The sequence below is a fragment of the Chrysochloris asiatica genome, unplaced genomic scaffold (genome assembly GCF_000296735.1).
Source record: "Chrysochloris asiatica unplaced genomic scaffold, ChrAsi1.0 scaffold00027, whole genome shotgun sequence".
Lineage (NCBI taxonomy): Eukaryota > Metazoa > Chordata > Mammalia > Afrosoricida > Chrysochloridae > Chrysochloris > Chrysochloris asiatica.
Window position 1 is genome coordinate 24,314,803 of NW_006408545.1, and position 20,844 is coordinate 24,335,646.

Here is a 20,844-nt window from a genome sequence, read left to right on the forward strand (position 1 = left end):
CAAGGAGGGGAGTGATTAACTTTTCAGTCTAGGAGCGGAGGACCCTAGGACCATCAATGGAGAAAAGCGGAGAGCGGGATCCTACCCAGAGAAGCAGTGAGGCCTGAGATGGAGGCAGAGAAGTCGACGTCAAGAGATGGAGTGGCTGGGGACTTGGGATCCGGAGAGGGAAAGGGGCTGAGGACTGTCGGGGGCTGGTGGGAGGGGTGCAGTTTTACAGGGTACACCCTTTGATTGGGTGAGGATGCATGGACGGGGTGGTAACTATGCCAATGAAATGATAGATGATAGAATGAATGTAAAATTAATGTTCTCCCATGTAGACTATCACACAATTCACAATAAAATATTTATTTAAAAAAAAAAAAAGCAGTGAATGGGTTGGAAGTGCACCATTTCTAGTCAACTATATTGAACATTGATACATCTAAATTCCATTCTGCTAATAGAGTTTAAAGTTTAATGCTCTTTAAAATATATAGTCATTGCCCCAACATGATATTATTCCTAGAAACTAAGTAAGCCTAGCTGTTCTAATTCACCAATAATTTCTTATTAAAACCTTAATAACATTTGTTTTCATATGAAAAAATTCTTCAGTAGCTCTACTTCATCTTTAATTGAATTTCTGCAGAAGTAGTTAATATCAAATATCTAATTAGATCAATCTGCTTTTTGTTCATTCCAAAGGCAGTTAGTTCAGACATCTGCGCCTTTGAGAGCTTGCCTTTGACTTTGGCCTCTATCCAGAGCAGAGATTTAGATACCCCAAGACGGTATAAACATTTCTCCACTACGGTTATTTCTGTGGTTTGGTACATTGGGGTGACTTACAGATGGTAAAGCCCAGTTCTCTGGAGAGGTGCTTGAGTCTTTCATTCAACAATGGAGAACCTGTCATAGTTTGCTACAGCACTGCCTCACTCCAATTCTTGCTCACGCTTGAAAGTAGCACCCAAAGGCAAACTTGTAGAAATGTATCTTCATCACTTGCCTATTTCAGACTTCTGCAAAATGAAGGACAACCAGTGTGCCCAAAGGGGCTTTCATCTTCCCAGAGAAGGAAGCCTGCCCTCCACCCTCCACCCACCTTCAGCTCCACCTTGTGTGCCAGAGTACAGGGCACTACTGAAGCTTTGATTTAATTCATTTTCTTAAAAATAGAGATTCTTCATGATTACATGCTTTCATACATTCATTCTCATGCTTCTTTCTCTGTCTGAACTAGTCTTCTGTTCCGCCTTTGGGACATTTGCCTTTTAAGTTTTAGGGACTTAGAAAAATACAAATCCAGCCTATGGATTAGAATGGATGTTTGAATGATGGATGTACACAAAATATATGTATGTAATGATGGATGTACACAAAATATAACAGAATTTAAATGGCGGCATCTGTAAATGTGTGGGGTTTTTTTAAGTGCCATGGAGCTAATAAGTTGTTTTTAAGTAGGTTTAGGGTTATCAATAGTTAAACTGTGCCCTACCATAATCTGAACTCTGTTTAGTTTCAACAGTTATGTTTTTATTTACTTTTAATTGATTCTCTTTCATCTTGGCTCCTCATAGGTGGCATCTTGGCCAACAAACAAAACTGCTTTGATGACTTCCAATGTGCTGCCGAATATCTTATAAAGGAAAGCTACACGTCTCCCAAAAGACTGACGATTAATGGAGGTTCAAATGGAGGCCTGTTAGTGGGTGAGAATTGGCTTTTATTCATGGTACTTACTAATTAACCCTACATGGTGCTGTCTATACGTAACGTGATGGACTGAACTCCGGGATGGCAGAAGTAGTGCAAAGGAAGCAAAACCCATTTATACTTAGACCTCCAATAAATGATATTTAAAGTCACTGAATCCATATCATACTAACTTGACTGAAAAGCTATCCCTGTCTGGCCTTGCCTCCTGCTCTGAACTCTTCTCCTGCCATGCTGTGGGCTGGACTGTGATTCTTTCCCACTGGGCAGGCTCCCTCTCCCCACAAACTGAACCCACAGGTGCCCAAGGTTCAGCCAGCCCTGAATCTGATCATCTTCCTGATTATGTTATTGAGAGTTTGATGATGTGCTCATCACTGAGCAGTTGTTGAATACCTGTATGTTGAATACCTGTAATGTTGAAGTGACTACAGAGGAATAAGCCATGAAGGAATATGATGTATACACAAAGGTAGACCATTCACAACTCAGTAGCTATGAAGTGGTTCACAGGAATGGTTCACATGTGCTGAGCACACTGTATGCCAGTGCTAAGCCCTGGACACATGCTCTCTTACTTGACATGCTACTGCACATGGTCTTATTTAGAGAGGAAGAAACGAGTACAGGGAAGTTGAGTAGCTTGTCCACTGTCACACAACTAGGAAATGGTAGTGCTAGGGATTGAGCGTACCATTGTGACTTTAGATACTGCCCTTTATAACTCACTGTGGTATTGCCTCTAAGCAACTTTTCCTCATTTTTTTATCATTAAGTTTTGCTTTCCTCTTTGCCTTTTATTAGCACAATATTATAATGAACATTTATGGTGACCCTAAGCTTTGCTTGCTGGTCCTACGTCCAGTGTCACTAGTGTCTGTTGTTGTTGTTAAGTGCTGTTGAACCGGTTCCAACTCATAGCTACTCTATATTGGGTTTCCTAGGAGTAGCTGGTAGTTTTGAACCACCAACCTTTCAGTTAGCAGTTCAGTGCTTGCCCTACAGCTTTGCCAGGATTCCAGGATCTATTGCATATGTGTAGAATAGCATGTATAATTCAGTTTAAAATTTATTAGTTTACCTCCTTTACATTATACCTTGAATAAACATTTTCTGATGAAGGTAAAATACAAAGAGCCAATAAAATTTGTACAGGGTGTTGATAAAATTCTAAAATATCAAATAATAATGTATTTGATCCATTCATTCAACATTCATTCATTGAGTACATCGATCTCCAAGGATTTGGCTCAGGATTTAGTATTAATAATTACTGAGATCAGAATTAGGGATGGGAACCAGGTTTTTGGCTCGACACATCACAAAGCCTTTGTTACTTCCTCACAAAGCCTCCCTTACATTGGGTTGTGTGCACCTATACTCATTTTATATAGTGCCTGAACTTTGTCAGCAACACTGATTACCACACTCTTTTGTCATTGCCTGTTCATATCTTCATCTGTTACACTAAATTCAGTCTTTATTCACTAATATATCCCCAGGTTTCATGCTTGGCACATAAATATTTGTTGAATGATCGGAAAAAGATTTAAGTATATGAAGAAGATAAATTTACAACAGAACAAGATGGTGTGCCAATATTGTTAAGAGCATTGAACTGGGTTTTAGACCCTGTTCTTTGTTCTGGCTTTGAAACTTGCTCCCAGAGTAGAGATGCTAAAGCAAATGGGGAAAAATGAGGAGGTAAAAGAGCTGAACAGAAAATTTCAGAGGGCAGCTCAAGAAGACAAAGTCAAATATTATAATGAAATATGCAAAAACCTGGAGTCAGAAAACCAAAAGATAAAAACATGCTCAGCATTTCTCAAGTCGAAAGAATTAAAGAAAAAGTTCGGGCCTCAACTTGAAATATTGAAGGATTCTCTGGGCTAAATACTGAATGACGCAGAAAGCACCATAAGAAGATGTAAAGTATATACAGAGTGCCTGTACCAAAAAAGAAATGGTAACTGTTCAACCATTTCAAGAGGTAACATATGATCAAGAGTCAATGGTACTGAAGGAAAAAGTCTAACATTCATGAAGGCATTGACAAAGGACAAACCTTTGGGAATTGATGAAATACAAATTGAAATCTTTCAATAAACTGATGCAGCCTTGGAGGCACTCACTCATCTTGGAAGAGAGCCATATTTGTGCCCATTCCAAAGAGAGGTAACCCAACAGAATGTGGAAATCATAGGACAGTATCATTAACATAACATGCAAGTAAAGTTTTTGCTGCAGGCAATTTAAACATGAAAACAATGATATATGACAGAAAGCTGCTAGAAGTTCAAGCCGGATTCAGACAAAGATGTCAGATGGATCTTGGCTGGAAGCAGAAAGCAGAGAATACAAGAAAGGTGTTTGCCTACACTTTATTGACTGCACAGACTTTTAGTTGTGTGGATCATGACAAGCTATGGACAACATTTGGGAAATGAGTATATCAGAACACTTAATTGTGCTCATGAGGAACCTGTATATAGATCGATAGACAGTCAAAATAAAGGGACACTGAGTGGTTTAAAATTCGGAAAGGTATGTGCTGAGGTTGTATTCTTTCATCATATTTATTCAATTTGTATGCTGAGCAAATCTTCCTAGACTGGATTATATGAAGAAGAACATGGCATCAGGATTGGTGGAAGACTCATCAACAACCTTAGATATACAGATGATACAAGCTTGCTTGCTGAAAGTGAAGAGGACTTAAAATACTTACTGATGTAGATCAAAGACCACAGCCTTCGGTATGGGTTGTACTTCAATGTAAAGAAAACAAAAATCCTTAACCCTGGACCAAATAAATAATACTCACATGAATGGAGAAAAGATAGAAGTTGTCAATTTTTTTTCATTTTGTTTAGATCAACTATCAACACTCATGGAAGCAGCTGTCAAGAAATCAAATGACGTATTGCATTAGGCAAATCTGCTGCACAAGACTTCTTTAAAGTGTTGAAGAGCAAAGATGTCAGTTTGAGAACTAGGGTGTACCTGATCCAAGTCATGGTATTTTCAATAACCTCATATGCATGTGAAAGTTGGACAGTGAATAAGGAAGACCATAAAAGAATTGATACGTTTGAGTTACGGTGTTGGAGAAGAGTATTAAAATCACCATGAACTGCCAGAAAAACAAACAATTTTTGTCTGTTTGTGTTGGAAGAAGTGCAACCAGACTGCTTACTGGAAACCAGAATGGCCAGACTTCTTCTCTGATACTTCAGCCATATTATCAGGAGGGACCCCCTGAAGGAAGACATCATATTCGGTAAAGTGGAGGGTCAGTGATAAAGAGGAAGATGCCCAATGAGGTGGATTGACACAGTGGCAGCAGCAATGGGCTCAAGCGTAGGAGCAACTGTGAGATTGGCACAGGCCCAGGTAATGTTTTTAGTTCTGTTGTGCATGAGGGCACTGTGAGTTGGTACCAGCTTGACAGCACTTAACAGCAACTGCCTTTGACTGGTACTAAGATCTTGAACAAATCCCTTAACCTCCCTCATCTCCTATGAACTCAATGTAGGATAGGAATAAGGGGCACAGGTTTTTCAGAAAGGCCTTGTAGCTTTTCAGATAGCATTCACCTATTGAGATTCACTTTAGATATGAATAAGTCCCCATCATTGATGAGACTATCCAAACCTTGAAAGATACTGGAGGGGTTGATAAAAGCATGTGAACCATTGGACAGATGATTGTAATGGTTTCTTCTTACTTTAAGAAAAAGGGCAACTGAGGTTCTGAAAACATTTAGGTATATTTTGTTTAGTTTTATATACGTGTCTAATGGTGGACCACCTTTGTGTGTCTCTTTTCTGTCTTGGTTTTTAGCTGCATGTGCAAATCAGCGTCCTGACCTCTTTGGTTGTGTTATTGCTCAAGTGGGAGTAATGGACATGTTGAAGTTCCATAAGTACACCATCGGCCATGCTTGGACCACCGATTATGGGTGCTCAGACAGCAAACAACACTTTGATTGGCTCATCAAGTAAGATCTTAATTCCTATTAGTGTATGTATGTTGTTATTTGATAATATTGAATACATTCAATAGGATAAATGTTTGATTCTTTGTCCCATTCAGTGTCTCCTATTTTTATATAATTTACTGCAAGGGTAAGAAAAGTGATAGAGACACTTCTCTGTCTTCCTTGCTTTAATTTGGTCTTTAAGTGGGGAAAAAAATTTAAGTTAAAACTAAACTACAAAGATAGGATAAAAAAAAGTCTAAAGATATTAGAAATTAAGGTTACTAATGGCCTGACCTTAAAGAGATTATCCAGGATTATCTAAGTCCCATGAGCCCTTAAAGGCAGAGGAGTTGACCCTCCATTGCTGGCTTTGCAGATGGAGGAAGGGACCTCTAGAAGTTGAGTACAATCCTCAGTTGACAATTACCAGAAAAATAGAACCTCAGTCCTACTGCCACATGAAATGGAATTCTGACAGCAACCTAAATAAGTCTGGAAGCAGATGCTTCCCAGTTTCCTGACAGAAAACAACCAATACCATCATTTCTGCCCTTTGATATTCAGAGCAGAAAGCTTAGCCAAGCCAACCCAGACTTCTGAATTACAGAGCCGCTAGATGGTAGGTCTGTGTTGTTTTAAGCTGAAAACTTTGTAGTAGTTTGTTATGAAAGCAGTCAGAAATTATTACCAGATACACTGCAATGGATTGACGCTCACAATCCAAATCATCTTCAGTATGCAGCTTCTGCAAAAAGGCCAGACTATGATTTGAAATCACCCTCTGGAATAGTATCTAATGTTTATAGCTCTTGCCAATCCCCTTGTTTCACTAGAGATTTGTTGTTAAAGCGCCGTGCAGTTGGTTCCAACTCATAGTGACCCTGTATAAGGTGTCCAGGGTTGTAAATCTCTTTGGGAGCAGAAAGCCTCATCTTTCTCCCAAGGAGTGGCTGGTAAGCTCAAACTGTGGACTTTATGGTTAGCAGTCCAGTGCTTACCCTGCAGAGCCACTGTGTTCACTTACTAGAGACTATGAAAGGATAAGCGTTACCTCATTTGTTAAAGAATAAAAAAAAAATTATGGTCCTGTTCTTAAAGTTACAGCCTTGTCTTACTTATTAAATCTTCAAGAAATCAGGAATCCTAATAGTAAGGAGAACTGCTGGTGTGGCAGTGTAAGATCAGCCTGGACTGCAGACCACAAGGTCGGAAGTTCAAAACCACAAGCTACTCTTCAGAAACCCTATACAGGGTCACTATGAGTCAGAATCGACTCTACGACACTTCTTATAACAGCGATCGTGAGAGTGGAGAATATATATATAATACTTCTTTTTCTAAATAAAGAAAAATAAAAACATGCAAGCACAATTAAACTTATCTTACCTTCTGAGTATAAGCATATATACTTGAAATTACAAATTGTGTTACTGAAGTACCGTATAGCATACCTCATTCATATGCTTCAACCACTTTGGTGATAACAGTGAGAAAAGGGCAGACCTTTAGATCCTCTTACCTGCTGTATATGGTACAAGTAGATGGCTCTGAAGTGAGCAAGAAGTATATGGTACAAGTAGATGGCCCTGAAGTGAGATCTAGAAAGGGCCTAGCAGGGAGCTGCTGGTGTCCAGCACCCCCAAATTAGGCCTAAGAAGCACCATCCTGAATCTTAAAATGGGTCCCCCCAAAACAGAGCTGGATTTGCAAGTTGCGAATTGGCTGGGTTAAATAAAACCTAACATTTCTTTTCTACAGACGTCTCAGAATATTTAATGTCTTAATGTAACACATGAATCTCTAAGGAGAAGAGTGTTATTCATAGTCAGAGTTCTCCAAACTTGTTTCACCGAAGAACTAACCCTTTTTTGAGAAATGGGTTGGTCATCAGAAGACAGGTCCAGTGCAAACCCACCCCCAACCCCCATTTGATGTGTTGAGAAACCAAATCTCAGAATGTTTTAACCTTAGCTTGATGAAAGTAAAACCAGAAAATGTACCATCGTTCTTTAAAATAAACTATGCTAATAAAGTAGTTGATCGTGTTCATTGAATACTGAATATTTTGTAAAAGCATGATTCCCTTTGGTTAAATGTAAGAAAAGGTCCGCGGCTATTTTTCTCACTTGTTTCCTTTAGCCTGACTTACCCTGGAAACACCTGCTTTGTACCTCAGATGGTGCCTCTTCAGCTAACTTGTTCTCCTTTGATCAAAGACACTCCCTTCACTGCTGGACAGTGAGATCCCGCAGATAGTTCCACAACCCAACTGAGGCTCCCCGGCTACAGACAAGAAACTTAGGCCCAGCGAGGACATGTGATGAAGGTGAACCTAGGATAGAGGTTTTACAGATGTTAAAAGGCAAAACTAAACTTTGCCTTATAGATTTCAAATTTTTCAACTAAAGAAAGACTTGCACTTTATATATGTATAGCTGAATGTAGAACCTGTTTGCAAAAGATAATTATTAGTCCACGGGGTAGCAGATGAAAAGCCAGTCTAGAGAAATTGAAAATACTCAACTCTAGACAGAAAGTATGTATATCATTGCGTTATTTCAACAGCCAGGTGAGCTTCCTTCTTACACAGTTTTCCAGAGTGGAAGTCAAAGAAACCACACAGCTCCCTCCCAGTTTCCAATAGCGTTTGCCAGCCATAGCCTAAATGACGTAGCAGTAGTTGCTTATGTGCTAGTTAGCAGGAGTCGTCTTTCCTAGTGAAGTTAAACTGATTAACTGCTCAGGTAGTGAACTCCTCCACTTTAGATATCCAGCCTCACAAAAGGATCTTTGCTTTTCAGATATTCTCCACTGCACAACGTCAAGTTGCCAGAGGCAGACGATGTCCAGTATCCGTCCATGCTTCTCCTCACAGCTGATCACGATGACCGTGTGGTCCCACTTCACTCCCTGAAGTTCATCGCCACCCTACAGTATACCGTGGGCCGTAGCCGGAAGCAAAGCAACCCCCTGCTTATCCATGTGGACACCAAGGCAGGTCACGGGGCGGGGAAGCCCACAGCCAAAGTGATAGAAGAAGTCTCAGATATGTTTGCATTCATAGCACGGTGCCTGAGTATTGACTGGATACAGTAAATGGACTTGACTGCTTCCTCCTGACTGCCACAGAAAACCTCAAGGGCTTTTCCACCATTATGACTGAGAAGCCATTTGGCGTATTGTACACCCATATGAGCATTATTCCTGCACTCACAGGCTACAGTTGAACAGAACTTCTGTGGGAATTTTATCTTTTTTAGGCTTCTCCTTTTTAGCAAGCCCTGGGAGTTTCTTTCCACCCTGTCCAAGTACATGTTTTTTCGGAAGGCATGTTTGGATAAGTAGCTAAGTGGCAGCCAACATGTTGTGAGTAGTAGATTACTGAATTCAGAGTCATAGTCGGGATACTTCATATATAACACCTCAGTGGAACTTGCTTCTATAACCCTAACCAATATATCTTTAAATAAAAGTGAAAACTCTACTCATAGAAAAGACTTCTTTGCAACAATAATAAATGTTATTTAAGAATGAGAGGCTTTATTTTGGGTTCCTTTATGTTGAGGGGCAACTCATCCTGGATCTTGTTGCTTTTCTGCAGGAACAAAGCATTCTGAATGTCTCTCTGTCTGCAGCAAGTTCTTTTCCAAGCGGTTGAGCCATAGAATGTAAGCACTGAAAAGAAGATGAGCTCACCCACCAACTGCCACGTATATGGGAGATGAACTGCTAGCAGTGACTGACTGCCCTCTATGTTAACTTCTCAGGGCACTTCCATTTGGATATTCTCCTTTCAGTGGGAACTGCACTGAAAATGTCAGGCTACTCTTCTGTCTTGCCTTTTTGTCTGTCTGTTAATTTGGTTACAGAGTATTCCTAGAAATCAGAGCTCTATGGATATAAGACTTAAAATCAGAGTAGTAAATTATCCAAACATAACTTTACCTAAGTTTACCTTACAGTCAGAGTCCTGGTGTGGCATTGTGGGTTAATGTGCTGGACTGCAAGGTCTGTGGTTCAAGCTCACCAGCCAGTCCTCAAAAACCCTATACAGGGTTGCTATGAATCAGAACAGACTCAATGGCCCTTATCAGCAACAACAAACCTTACAGTCACACATTTCAGCATTTTCCAGCTTATTTTCCCTCATAGACCATTTTCTGGAAATAGAAATTTTGTTGTTAGTGCGGTAGAGTTGGTTCCGGCCCATAGTGACCCTGTGTAGGGTATCCGAGTGAGCTTGAACCCCTGACCTTGTGGTTCAAACAACTTTGTAGTCCAGCACATTATCCACAGCGCCACACCAGGACTGCAGAAATAGAAATAGGCATACTTAAAAAAAAAAAGTTGTACGCGTTCGTGAATTTGGAAATCTAGAGAGTTCAGAGTCCAGGTGTGATGCTGTAGGATAAGCACTGGACTGCAAGGTCGGTTTGAATTGCAAGGTCAGCAGTTTAAATTCATCAGCTGCCTCTTGGAAACCCTATACAGGGTTTTTTCATGCGTCTTTAAAGAAGTATATGTTGTTACTGTAGTTAGATGCTATCAAGTCGGTTCCAACTCAGAGCCACCCTATGTACAACAGACTGAAAATCTGCCAAGTCCCGTGCCAGCCTCACAATCTTTGCCATGTTTGAGTCCATTGTTACAGCCACTGTGTCAATTCAGTAAGGATCTTCCTCTTTTCCACTGACCTTCTACAAAGTATGATGCCCTTTTCTAGGGGCTGGTCCCTCTGATAACATGAGACTAAGTCTTGCCATTCTCACTTCTGGGGAGTTTTTCTGGCTATACTTTTTTCAAAAGAAATTTGTTCATTCTTCTAGTTACAACTATCCACTACCATCAACTTGGTTCCAACTCACAGAAATACTCTAGGACATAGTAGAACTGCTCCCTACGGTTTCCAAGGCTGTAAATCTTTACTGGAGCAGAAAGTCTCATATTTCTCCTGGTTCTTGTAGCAGTACATGTTATATTCCATATTCCTTGCCAACACTGTAATTCAGATGCATTAATTATTTAGTTCTCCCTTATGCATTGTCCAGCTTTTGCATGCATATAAGACAATTGAAAATACTATGGCTGGAGTCAGGTGTACCCTAGTCCCCGTCAAGTCAACATCTTTCATTTTTAGCACTTTTACAGCAGATTTGCTCAGTGTAGTATGCCATTTGATTTCTGCTATTTCCAGGGGCACTGATTGTAGATCCAAGTAATATGAAATCCCTGATAACTTCAGTCTTCTCTCCATTTGTCATGACATTGCTTATTGGCTCTGTTGTGAGGATTTTTGTTTTCTTTACATTGAATTGCAATCCATACTTAAGGCTGTCATTGTAGTCTTTGCTCTTCATCAGTACTTGCTTTAAGCCCTCTTTGCTTTCAGCAAGCAAGGTTCTTGCAGGTTATTAGTTTTCCTCTAATCCTGATACTGCATTATTTATATAATAATTACATAATAACAATTACCATCTATTTTATGTAAAGAATTTTAGCTTCATATAAAATAGCTTAGTAGATGACTTCAGTGTTCCAATAACTTGTACTTTTCCAGAAAGGCCCTTCTATGTATAATAAGCTCTCTCTCTCTTGGTCTCCCAAATTATGGACCAAAATTAGACACAGCTTTTTCTATCAAGCATGTCACTGCAAGCCAAGCACAATAGAAAGGTTTGCTTTTTATCCTCTAGAATCATGCTTTCTACTACTGTTTGTTTAAAAAAGTGCTGTACTTGATGTGCTGTTATTGAACATTGAGTCACTGTATGTCCCCTAGAGAAAGAGGCTGCCGCTAGCTGGCAGTGCATTCAGAGACTGCTGTATCACCGTGGATCCAGAGAGATCCCAACACTAGCTAACTGCTGTACAACCATTGATTAGCTTGGCAGAGGGGAGAGAAAACAACAATAGAATGCATTTGCACAGTTAAGCCAAAGAATGCCTCTTTCCTAGTGCAGCTAGGTCATTGGGTGTGCTGACAGCTGAGTTGTCCCTACTAGCATATTCAAGGTTGTACAGAATTCAACCATGCTTTCCAGCTGAGGTCTCCTTCAGAACAGCAGAACGTAGAAGTCAAGTGTGCAGGGTCTGAGCTTCAGAAAGAGGCCAGTCAGGCGTAGGATCAAATCCCAACTCTGCCACTTATTAGTTGGTGATGATGAGGAATGAACAAGGTAGAAGGTATAACATAGAATTGGCCTCCAATTTTGAGTTCCCTTTCCCAAGCTAGCTTTCATATCTAGATTTTAGTGGGACAGCTGATTCCACCAACTAAAGGTCATCTTCTAAGCCTTAAACACTGGAAGTAAACCTTGAGGCTAGGGTCCTTCTCATCCCAATGATGATACAAGAAAAAGTATCAGGTGGTCTTTATCACAGGGCCTTGTTGAACATGCCGTAGAGCATTTGTTAACTTAGTAGCATAAAGTTAGTCACGTTAATCACATACAATATGCATAAACCTAGAATATTGTAAAACTTTGTAAATAATCATGTTTTATCATTATTCCCACTAAAGAAAGCCTAAGTGGAGTGCTGGTTTCCTAGGGCTTGCGTCTACTACTGCAAGTTAGGTGGCTTAGAAAAACAGAAATTTATTCTCTCAGTTCTGGAGACCAGAAGTCCAAACTAAAGGTGTCATCCAGGCCAGGTTGCTTCTGAAAGCTCTAGGGGAAAATCCTCCCTTACTCTCATTACTCTCACCTAGCTTCAGGTGGATTTGCTGTCATCTTCACATCTCCCTACCTCTGTTTCTCTGTGACCTGTCCCATCCTTTCTTCTCTTCTTCTTTTTTTTTTTAAAGATTTTTATTGTGGATTGAGTGAAAGTTTACAGGCAGATCATCTGTTTTACATTCAACAAATCATACACTTTGTTTCATTACCATGATTATAATTCCCTTCATGTACCATCAGTTAACAGTATTTCTCTCTATTCACTGTAGCTCTTTTAAAAAAAAAAGAACACTAGGGCATTATATAATAATTTACACCACCAAAGGGCACCTTCTGCAAGTCTGCCTCCAGGCCACCAGCTCTCAGTCCCTCTCTTCCCATGAATCTAGAGTCCTCAGCTGCTCCCTCTCTCCATGTCCCCATCTCTGGATAAGGTCTCGCATTCCGCTTTTGCTCTTCTCCCTTGATGATCCTAGGGTCCTTAGTTACTGGACTGTAAGATTAACTACTCCCCAGTTTTTGTTACAAAACTTCTGCCTTTACAATTGTGACGGTCGCAATTAGTCATGGTGACAATTACTCACTACTGAATCATAAGAATCTTGTCCCCATCTCTTTTAACCAGACCCATCTAGACAAGATGAAAACTATTCAGTGGGGACTCTTTCTTTTCCCCACACAGTCTTAAACTAAACTCCACCTTGAGACCTTGTAAGCCAGTCACTTCGTGCCTTTATTGCCCCCTCATTTTAAGTAGCCAATGTCTAAGTTGCCCATCCCGATCTCTCCTGTGTAGAGAGGGGATAACAGTGATAACTTGATGTGAAGACTCCTTCCCTCTCTGTTGGTATTTAGAGTTACTACCTCCATGAGTATAGGTCAAGTTCATCAAATTGTAGCAATTTATCCTCGTTTCCTTTATCAAACATTGTTTTTGTCCTTTTTTTTTTTTTTTATCTCTAGTCGAGTTCAAGCCATCGAGACTAGGTCAAATGGGTACTCTCTGAAACTTTAGGTGTTCTTCTGCGCCTCCTCTCAGTTCATATCAGCTGGATGCTTCACTCTCAGCTCTAGCCCTCTGTGGTTATGTCCTTGTCCATGGGCTCAGGTGTCCCCAGGTCTCACCACACTTTGTGGACCAACCAGCCCTTCCTCTTCTCTCTCTCATCTCCAGGTCAATGGGAGTTCATGGAACATGGTCCAACTCAGCCCATTGTTTCATTGCTGCCTTTCCCCCTCTTCCACTCACCAGTAAACCAGTGTGGTCGGCAGCAAGCTTACATGTCTGTTCATCTCGAGGTCCTGAATTTACTGCATTTGCAAAGGCCCCAAATAAGGCCATATTCTGCAGTTCCCAATGGACATGAATTTTAGGAGGACACAAATTCAACCTACTCTAGCCACTCACCCATAACTGGTGCTGCTAGTTTGAAAACACTAGGTTTCAGCTAAGGAAGACTGTCACTAACCATTTTGTAACCAGTATCTGTGTTCATCAGACAATTTTACCAGTCTCAGGGAACTCCCCAGGGCAAACCACATAACTAGTGTCCAGAAGGGTAACAAAGAATCAAAGAAAATTGGGTCAAAACGAGGCTGGAAAGCTGTGAGGGAGGCAAAGAAGTGATGGTCAGCACAGTGAACGAAGACTGAGACTGATGCATGAGGCACATTTAGCTGTACTTCATACATATCTATTAGTATTACAGGGGTAGGAGCATGCAGAAAGCAGACCAAAGCTTTGCTCTCATGTCATTGATCCTCCAGGGGAGGAGGCAGATGGTAGATTATCTTGATGAACTATGGCCAGCACTATATGAGTATGAATATGTGTGTCCTCACCCAATCTTATGAAGGAGTCCTGGTATACTACAGGATAATGCACTGGAACACAAGAATGGTTTGAACTGCAATGTTGGCCATTCTAACCCACCAGCTGTTCCTCAGAAACCCTAGACAGGGTCGCTAATGAGTCAGAACCAACCCCAAGGCACTTAACAACAACTGCACTCTTACCCACTCCTATAAACTAGATAATAAACAGAAAATGTAATGTCAGGAATTAATAAACACAGTGAAGAGCTAGAAAGCAGAACTAGTGAGTAGTGTATAAGGGGGGCTGTTTTACTTATGGAGATCAGAAAGGGCTTCTTTGAGGAAGCAATTCAACGAAGACCTAACATAAAGATGGGAGCGAGCAATGGACAGCGATTTGTGGAGGACAGCGTTCTAGGCAGGGCCAAGGTGGGAGAAAGAGCAGGACAGCCAGTGTAGATGGAGTAGGAAACACGAGTGATGGGAGTGGGGAAGAATGAGCAGAGAAGCGTACAGGGACCTGGGAACAGGTGGGGAACTGACTGTAGGGAAGTCTGGGGAGAAGCAGGACCACTTAAAAGGTCTTACTTAGAACTTTAAAGATTTTTGGAGTCAGGGCAGCAGGAAACCACAAACACAAAACATGTGCTGCAGCATTGAAGCAACCCCGTAACAGTGTGTTAAATGAAAGATACTAGCCACATGTTATATTACTCCATTTATATGAAATATCTGAAAAAGACAAAGTAGATTAGTAGTTGACTGGGATTTGGAGTGGGAAGGAGGATTAATGTATTTCATCCTAGGGTATGAAAATGTCCAAAAATTTAATTATAGTGGTCATTACACAACTCTGATAGTGTAGTGTTTACAAATCTGGCTGCTAACCTCAAGGTCGGCAGTTCGAAACTACCAGCCGTTCTGTGGGAGGAAAATGAGGCTTTCTGCTCCCATAAAGATCTACAGCCTCGGAAACCCTGTGCAATACAGCAGTTCAAATCCACCAGCTTTTCCTTGGAAACCCTAGGCAGGGTCACTATGAGTCGGAACACACTCAACAGCACTAAACAGCAATAATAAAGTAGCTTAAATAAACTGTGGTGGTGAAACAAAGACATTTTAGCAAATGAGTCTCCAAGAATAGACACCTGGAGAATTGCAATGTCAAGTAGGAAAGGCAGGTGACAGGGAGCAACTGAGATAAAAGCTTGTGTATCAGGCTTGGGTAAGGAGAACAAGGACTATTTTGAGCAGTGGTCCTTATGTCAAGAGCTTACATCACGGGGCAAAGCTATCCCTCTCCCGCTCTACAGATTTTGCTCCTGTAGATGAGATGCCAGCCTGCTGATACCATGTCCTGAAAATAGCACCTTGAACCCAAGTCCACTGGCTTCATTCTGCTCCGAAGCTCAGGTGCTTCTGCAAAAGCAGAGGTCCTGCAGCGCCTGGAATGTAGGGAGACTCAAGTACAAAGAGGTGCATGTACTGCTGGGTAAACAACTGCAAAAGCCATTGTTAGTTTTGCTGGGCAACAGAAAATAATCACGTGTCCTGGTGTGGCACTCTAGGATAAGCACTGGACTGTAAACCTCAGGGTCGGCAGTCCCAACCCACCAGCTCCTCATTGGAAACTACTCGGGGTTGCTATGAGTCTGAACAGAGACGCGACGACGGTACTTAACAACTATAATGTTTAGTGATTTACAATTCATTGGTAATTTAGGTCTAAAATTAGATCTAGCTTATTAACTTTTGATCCCAAAGAATTGAAGGCTTTAGGAAATATCAATAGAAAGAGCTTACAATCATTTTGAACAGGTACTCAAACCAGATTAACCTGAAAACAATCTATTTTCATGGTTCTGGACGTATGCAGTGTGTATCAGCTTAACAGTCCATTTCATTTAACCACATATACCAGAGGGCTTCAAAAAGTTCATGGAAAAATCCATTATCTTTCAATTAATTCAGTTTTTCCATGAAGCCCCCTCATACATCCATGATCCCATCGGTTTTCATTGTGCTTTGTTATAAAAGAAAACAGCTTTCCTTTGGTTTTAGTTCCATAGGATAAGCACTGGACTTGCTAACCACAGGCCTCTCTCAGAAACCCTATTTAGGGTTGCTATGAGTCAGAACCAACTCAAGGGCACTTAATAGCAACAACAATGGTTTTAAGGAGCCCTGGTGTGGCACTGCAGGATAAGCACTGGGCTGCTAACCACAAGGTTAGCAGTTCAAACCCACCAGCCTCTCTTAGAAACCCTGTATATACGGAACCAATTTGAAGGCACACACAATGGTTTTAAAGATCCCAGATCCAGACTCTTGCAGCACTGGACCATGTGTGGAATGTAGGCAGAGGACGTAGCTCTGCGTGCGACCTCTCAGGCTTTGCCTGGCGGGCAGGTGGGCGGTGGCGGGGAGGCCCTGGCTGGTCCTGCTGCTCAGGTGGGCAGAACAGCAGACAGGGCAGGACTGGACACACTCTGCCTCCTTCCTCACTCACCTTCCACTCCCATCACCACCCTCTGCTAGCAGTTCCAGCAGCAGCAACAGTGAGAGCAGCCACACCAGGACAATGGGAAGCTGGCTCCCACAATGCCCAAATCTTAGCACTTCCTGTCTCACAGAATGTGTGGTGCACATTAAGCAACACATACCTGTCTACAAGGATAAGTCCAAAAATGTATGGTGAACATTCATCAATACATATATGTATTTTAAAAGCCATAGAAAACTTTGTTGTTGTTGTTGTTGTTAAGTGCCGTCGAGTCGGTTCTGACCCATAGCGACCCTGTACAGGGTTTCCGAGGCTGTAAATCTTTACGGGAATAGAAAGCCTGATCTTTCTCCCGCGGAGCAGCTGGTAGTTTCGAACCGCTGACCTTAAGGTTCGCAGCCCGATTCGTAACCACTATGCTACCTAAACAAAAATGTCAAAATGTGAAGCTTTTGCTTCTCAGTAGATCCTCCATCTAGATCTATATACGTCTGGAGGCAGTGTTTCCATCTTTCTAACGGTTCTCTTCGATTTACACTGTATAACAATGGCCACTTATCCATAAGGACTCAAATCATGTTCCTTTGAGTCTGGAGAGCAAAAAGTCTGAAAGGGCAAGATCAGGGCTGTTGAGTGGATGGAGTAAACTCTTGTAGGACAGCCCTTTGCTATCCCTGAAAGAATGAGCTGGTACTTTGTCATGATAGAAAAAAATTAATTCCTTAGCCTTTTTCTCACCAAGGCAGTTTTCACTTTTCTGAAAACTTCTGCATTTAAACTCTGTGTCCTTTGAGGAAATCTATCAAGATTACCCCTTTGGGCTTCTATAAAAAAAAGTCACAGTATCTTCTGAGCTGGCATCATGGCATTATATATAACTATACCAGCAGATCCTCTCAGAAGCCACTATTTTGATTGGACCTTATTTTTAAAAGCACTCTAAGGAGACTCTTGTTGTTAAGTGCCTTTGAATTGATTCTAACTCAAAGCGACTCTGTATAGTTTCTCCAAGGAGTGGCTAGTGTGTTTGAACAGCCAACTCTTCTGTTTAAACTGACCTTGCAGTCAAGTGCTTATCCTATAGCACCATATCAGTACTCACTAAGGAGACTTATTGTTGTTGTTGTTCTTAAGTGCCATTGAGTTGGTTCTGACTCATAGAAACCCTGTATAGGGTTTCCAAGGAGCAGATGGTAAATTTGAGCCACTGACTTTGCAGTTCAAACGGACCTTGCAGTCCAGTGCATTATCCTGCAATGCCACACCAGGACTCCTAAGGAGACTTAGACAAGTGTATTACTGCAGCTATCCACTAACCATAGAGACATGTTTCACCCCTTTTTGCTTGGAATAAACCAAACCCATGTGTGTATGTATTGGAACCCTAGTAACAATACATTTTGACTTATCCTGGTATATGAGAGTGTTTAAAAAAGTTCATGGGGAATTTTCATTATCTTTAATTCCACAAACTTTTGAAACTGGATCATATTTAGAGAGTGAGAGGTTCATTTCAAGGAATTGGATAACATGACTTCAGGAACCTGACAAGTCCAAGATCAAGTCCAATGATGAGCTGGAAACTCCAGCAGAATTGAATCTCAAAATCCATAGGTCAGGTGGCAAGAAAAGAGTGTTCTGGCAAAATGTCTCTTTAATGTTTGGACAGAGAACCCACCCTAAGGAAACTCCCATTTTGCTCTCTAAGCCTTTAACTGATTGATTGAAGCTTGCCCACATTATGGAAAGTAATCTGCTTTACAAGGAACACCAGTGGTACTGCAGTTAAGTGCTTGATTGCTTACCAAAAGGTTAGCAGGTCTAACCCATCAGTCACTCCATGGAGAAAGCTGTGGCAATTTGCTTCTGTAAAGATTTACAACCTTGGAAACCCTATAGGGCAGTTCTACTCTATCCTTAAAGGTCACTATAAGTCAGAACTTAACAACAACAAAAATTTACCACCGTGGAAACCCTACACAGGGTCACCGTGAGTCAAATCAACTACTTGGCATACAAGCACCATCACCATTTCTAGGTATGCCTCCTGTTTTTCCACTTCACTCGATCTTCACTATACTTTATAAATTGTCTTCCTGATCCCAAGTCTTGCTCCCCTGAAATTCCATCCCCTCAATGATTTCAGATTGGGCTTTAAAAAGCTAATATGATCCAATCACCTCTCAATTAGAGCCTCCAGTGGCTCCCCAATGCCCTTAGGCAAATATGATATGTGCACAATCATGGTGGGATGAATTGGTGAAAAAGGAGCCCTTGAGTAGCTTAACAAGTCAGTCTCCCACCTGCAAATAGGAATCACCTGAAGAGCTTGTTAAAAACACAAATCCATGAGTCCTACACATAGTGATTAGGATTCAGTAGAAGGGTCCCAGGATCTGCATTTTATCAAGTTCCCCCAGGTAATTCTGGCATTGAGGTTAGATAAGGAATCACTGATTCAGCACACCAAAATTATCTGGTTTTTAGGGGGAACTGAAAACATTTTTCTCTATGTTCCAAATTGCTGTAATGCTGCTATTTTATGTAATTTATAATAAATAAATGTATTCATATAATTTATTTTAAATTACCTAATAGTCCCAGCTTTCACTTTAAAAATCAGTGGCATGCAGATACACAGTACCAAATGTAATTTATATAAGTATATATGTAACTTACTTATTTTAAATTACATTATACTAAAGGTCCTGGTGTATTCACAATTCTGTCGAATTTGCCTATGACAGAGAGCTTCAAAAAGTTTGTGGAAAATGGAATTAAAAGATAATGGAATTTTTCCACAAACTTTCTGAAGTCCCCACATATTATAATTATATTACAATTTTTCTTACTTAAATTGTGATGCCACCACTAGTTTGTCATACATGGTAGGTTGCATATTGCTGTGATTCTGGAAGTTATGCCACTGATATTTTTAATACCAGCAGGATTACCCTTGGTGGACAGATTTCAGATGAGCTTCCAGACTAAGACAGACTAGGAAAAAGGAGAGACAGATTACTTCCAAATACTTAGTCATTTAAAACCCTATGAATATTAATGGAACACTGTAAGATAGCACCAGAATATTGAATACTGAAACATAATGAAGAGCACCAGAATATTTTCAGATACCTTCTTGTTGTTAAGTGCTGTCGAATCAGTTCCAATGCACTGTTGTTGCAGTTAAATGCCGTCAAATCAGTATTGACCCATAGCGACCCTATGTACAACAGTACGAAACACTGCCCAGTCCTGGGCCAACCTCGCAATTGTTGCTACACCTGAGCTCATCGCTGTATAGGAATAAGGTTTCCAAGGTTTTCTGTATAGGGTTTCCAAGGAACAGCTAGTAGGATAGTCCAGAAAATGAACCAATATTTGAGTACATTCAAAAGAGAGATGATCTAATGGAATGCAGATATCATCGGACAATACCATTAACATCTCATGCAAGTAAAATTTTGCCGAAGATAGTTCAAAAACAGCTGTAACAGTACATAGACAGGAACTTTCAGAGGCTCGAGTCGGATTCAGGAGAGGACATGGAATGAGGGATATCATTGTTGACGTCAGATGAATCTTGGCTGAAAGGAGAGAATACCAGAATAATGTTTAATATGCTTTATTGATTACACAAAGACTTTCAGTTATGTGGATCATGACAAGCTAGAGACAACATTGTGAAGAATAAGTATTCAAGAACACTTAATTGTGCTCATGAGGAACCTGAAAATAGACAAAGGAGCAGTTGTTCAAACAGAACAAGGGAACACTGTGGTTAAAATCAGGAAACGTGTGCACTAAAGTTGTATTCTTTCACTATACTTATTCAATATGTATGCTGAACAAATAATTTAAAAAGCTGGATTATATGAAGAAAAATGTGGTATCTGGAATGGATGAAGACTCATTAACAACCTGCAACATGCAGATGGAACAACCTTGCTTGCTTAAAGTGAAGAGGACTTAAATTACTTACTGATGAAGATCAAAGACCACAGCCTTCAGTATGAGTTGCTTTGTAACTCATACTGAATAATGTAAGTAAAACAAAAATTCTCACAACTGGACCAATAAATAAGATCCATATACATGGAGCAAAGATTGAAGTTGTCAAAGATTTCATTTTGCTCAGATCAACTATTAAAACTCATTGAAGC

General features: G+C 40.6%; 1 protein-coding gene across 1 annotated transcript in view; it reads left to right on the top strand.

Moving 5' to 3' along the window:
* Nucleotides 1-8,782, top strand: part of PREP (prolyl endopeptidase) — a 154,061-nt gene extending 145,279 nt beyond the window's left edge. The window contains exons 13-15 of the mRNA XM_006839965.1: nt 1,569-1,700; nt 5,548-5,704; nt 8,488-8,782. Of these exons, the coding sequence (XP_006840028.1) occupies nt 1,569-1,700; nt 5,548-5,704; nt 8,488-8,782 (584 nt within the window). The remainder of the gene's footprint in view (nt 1-1,568; nt 1,701-5,547; nt 5,705-8,487) is intronic.
* Nucleotides 8,783-20,844: the final 12,062 nt, after the last annotated feature.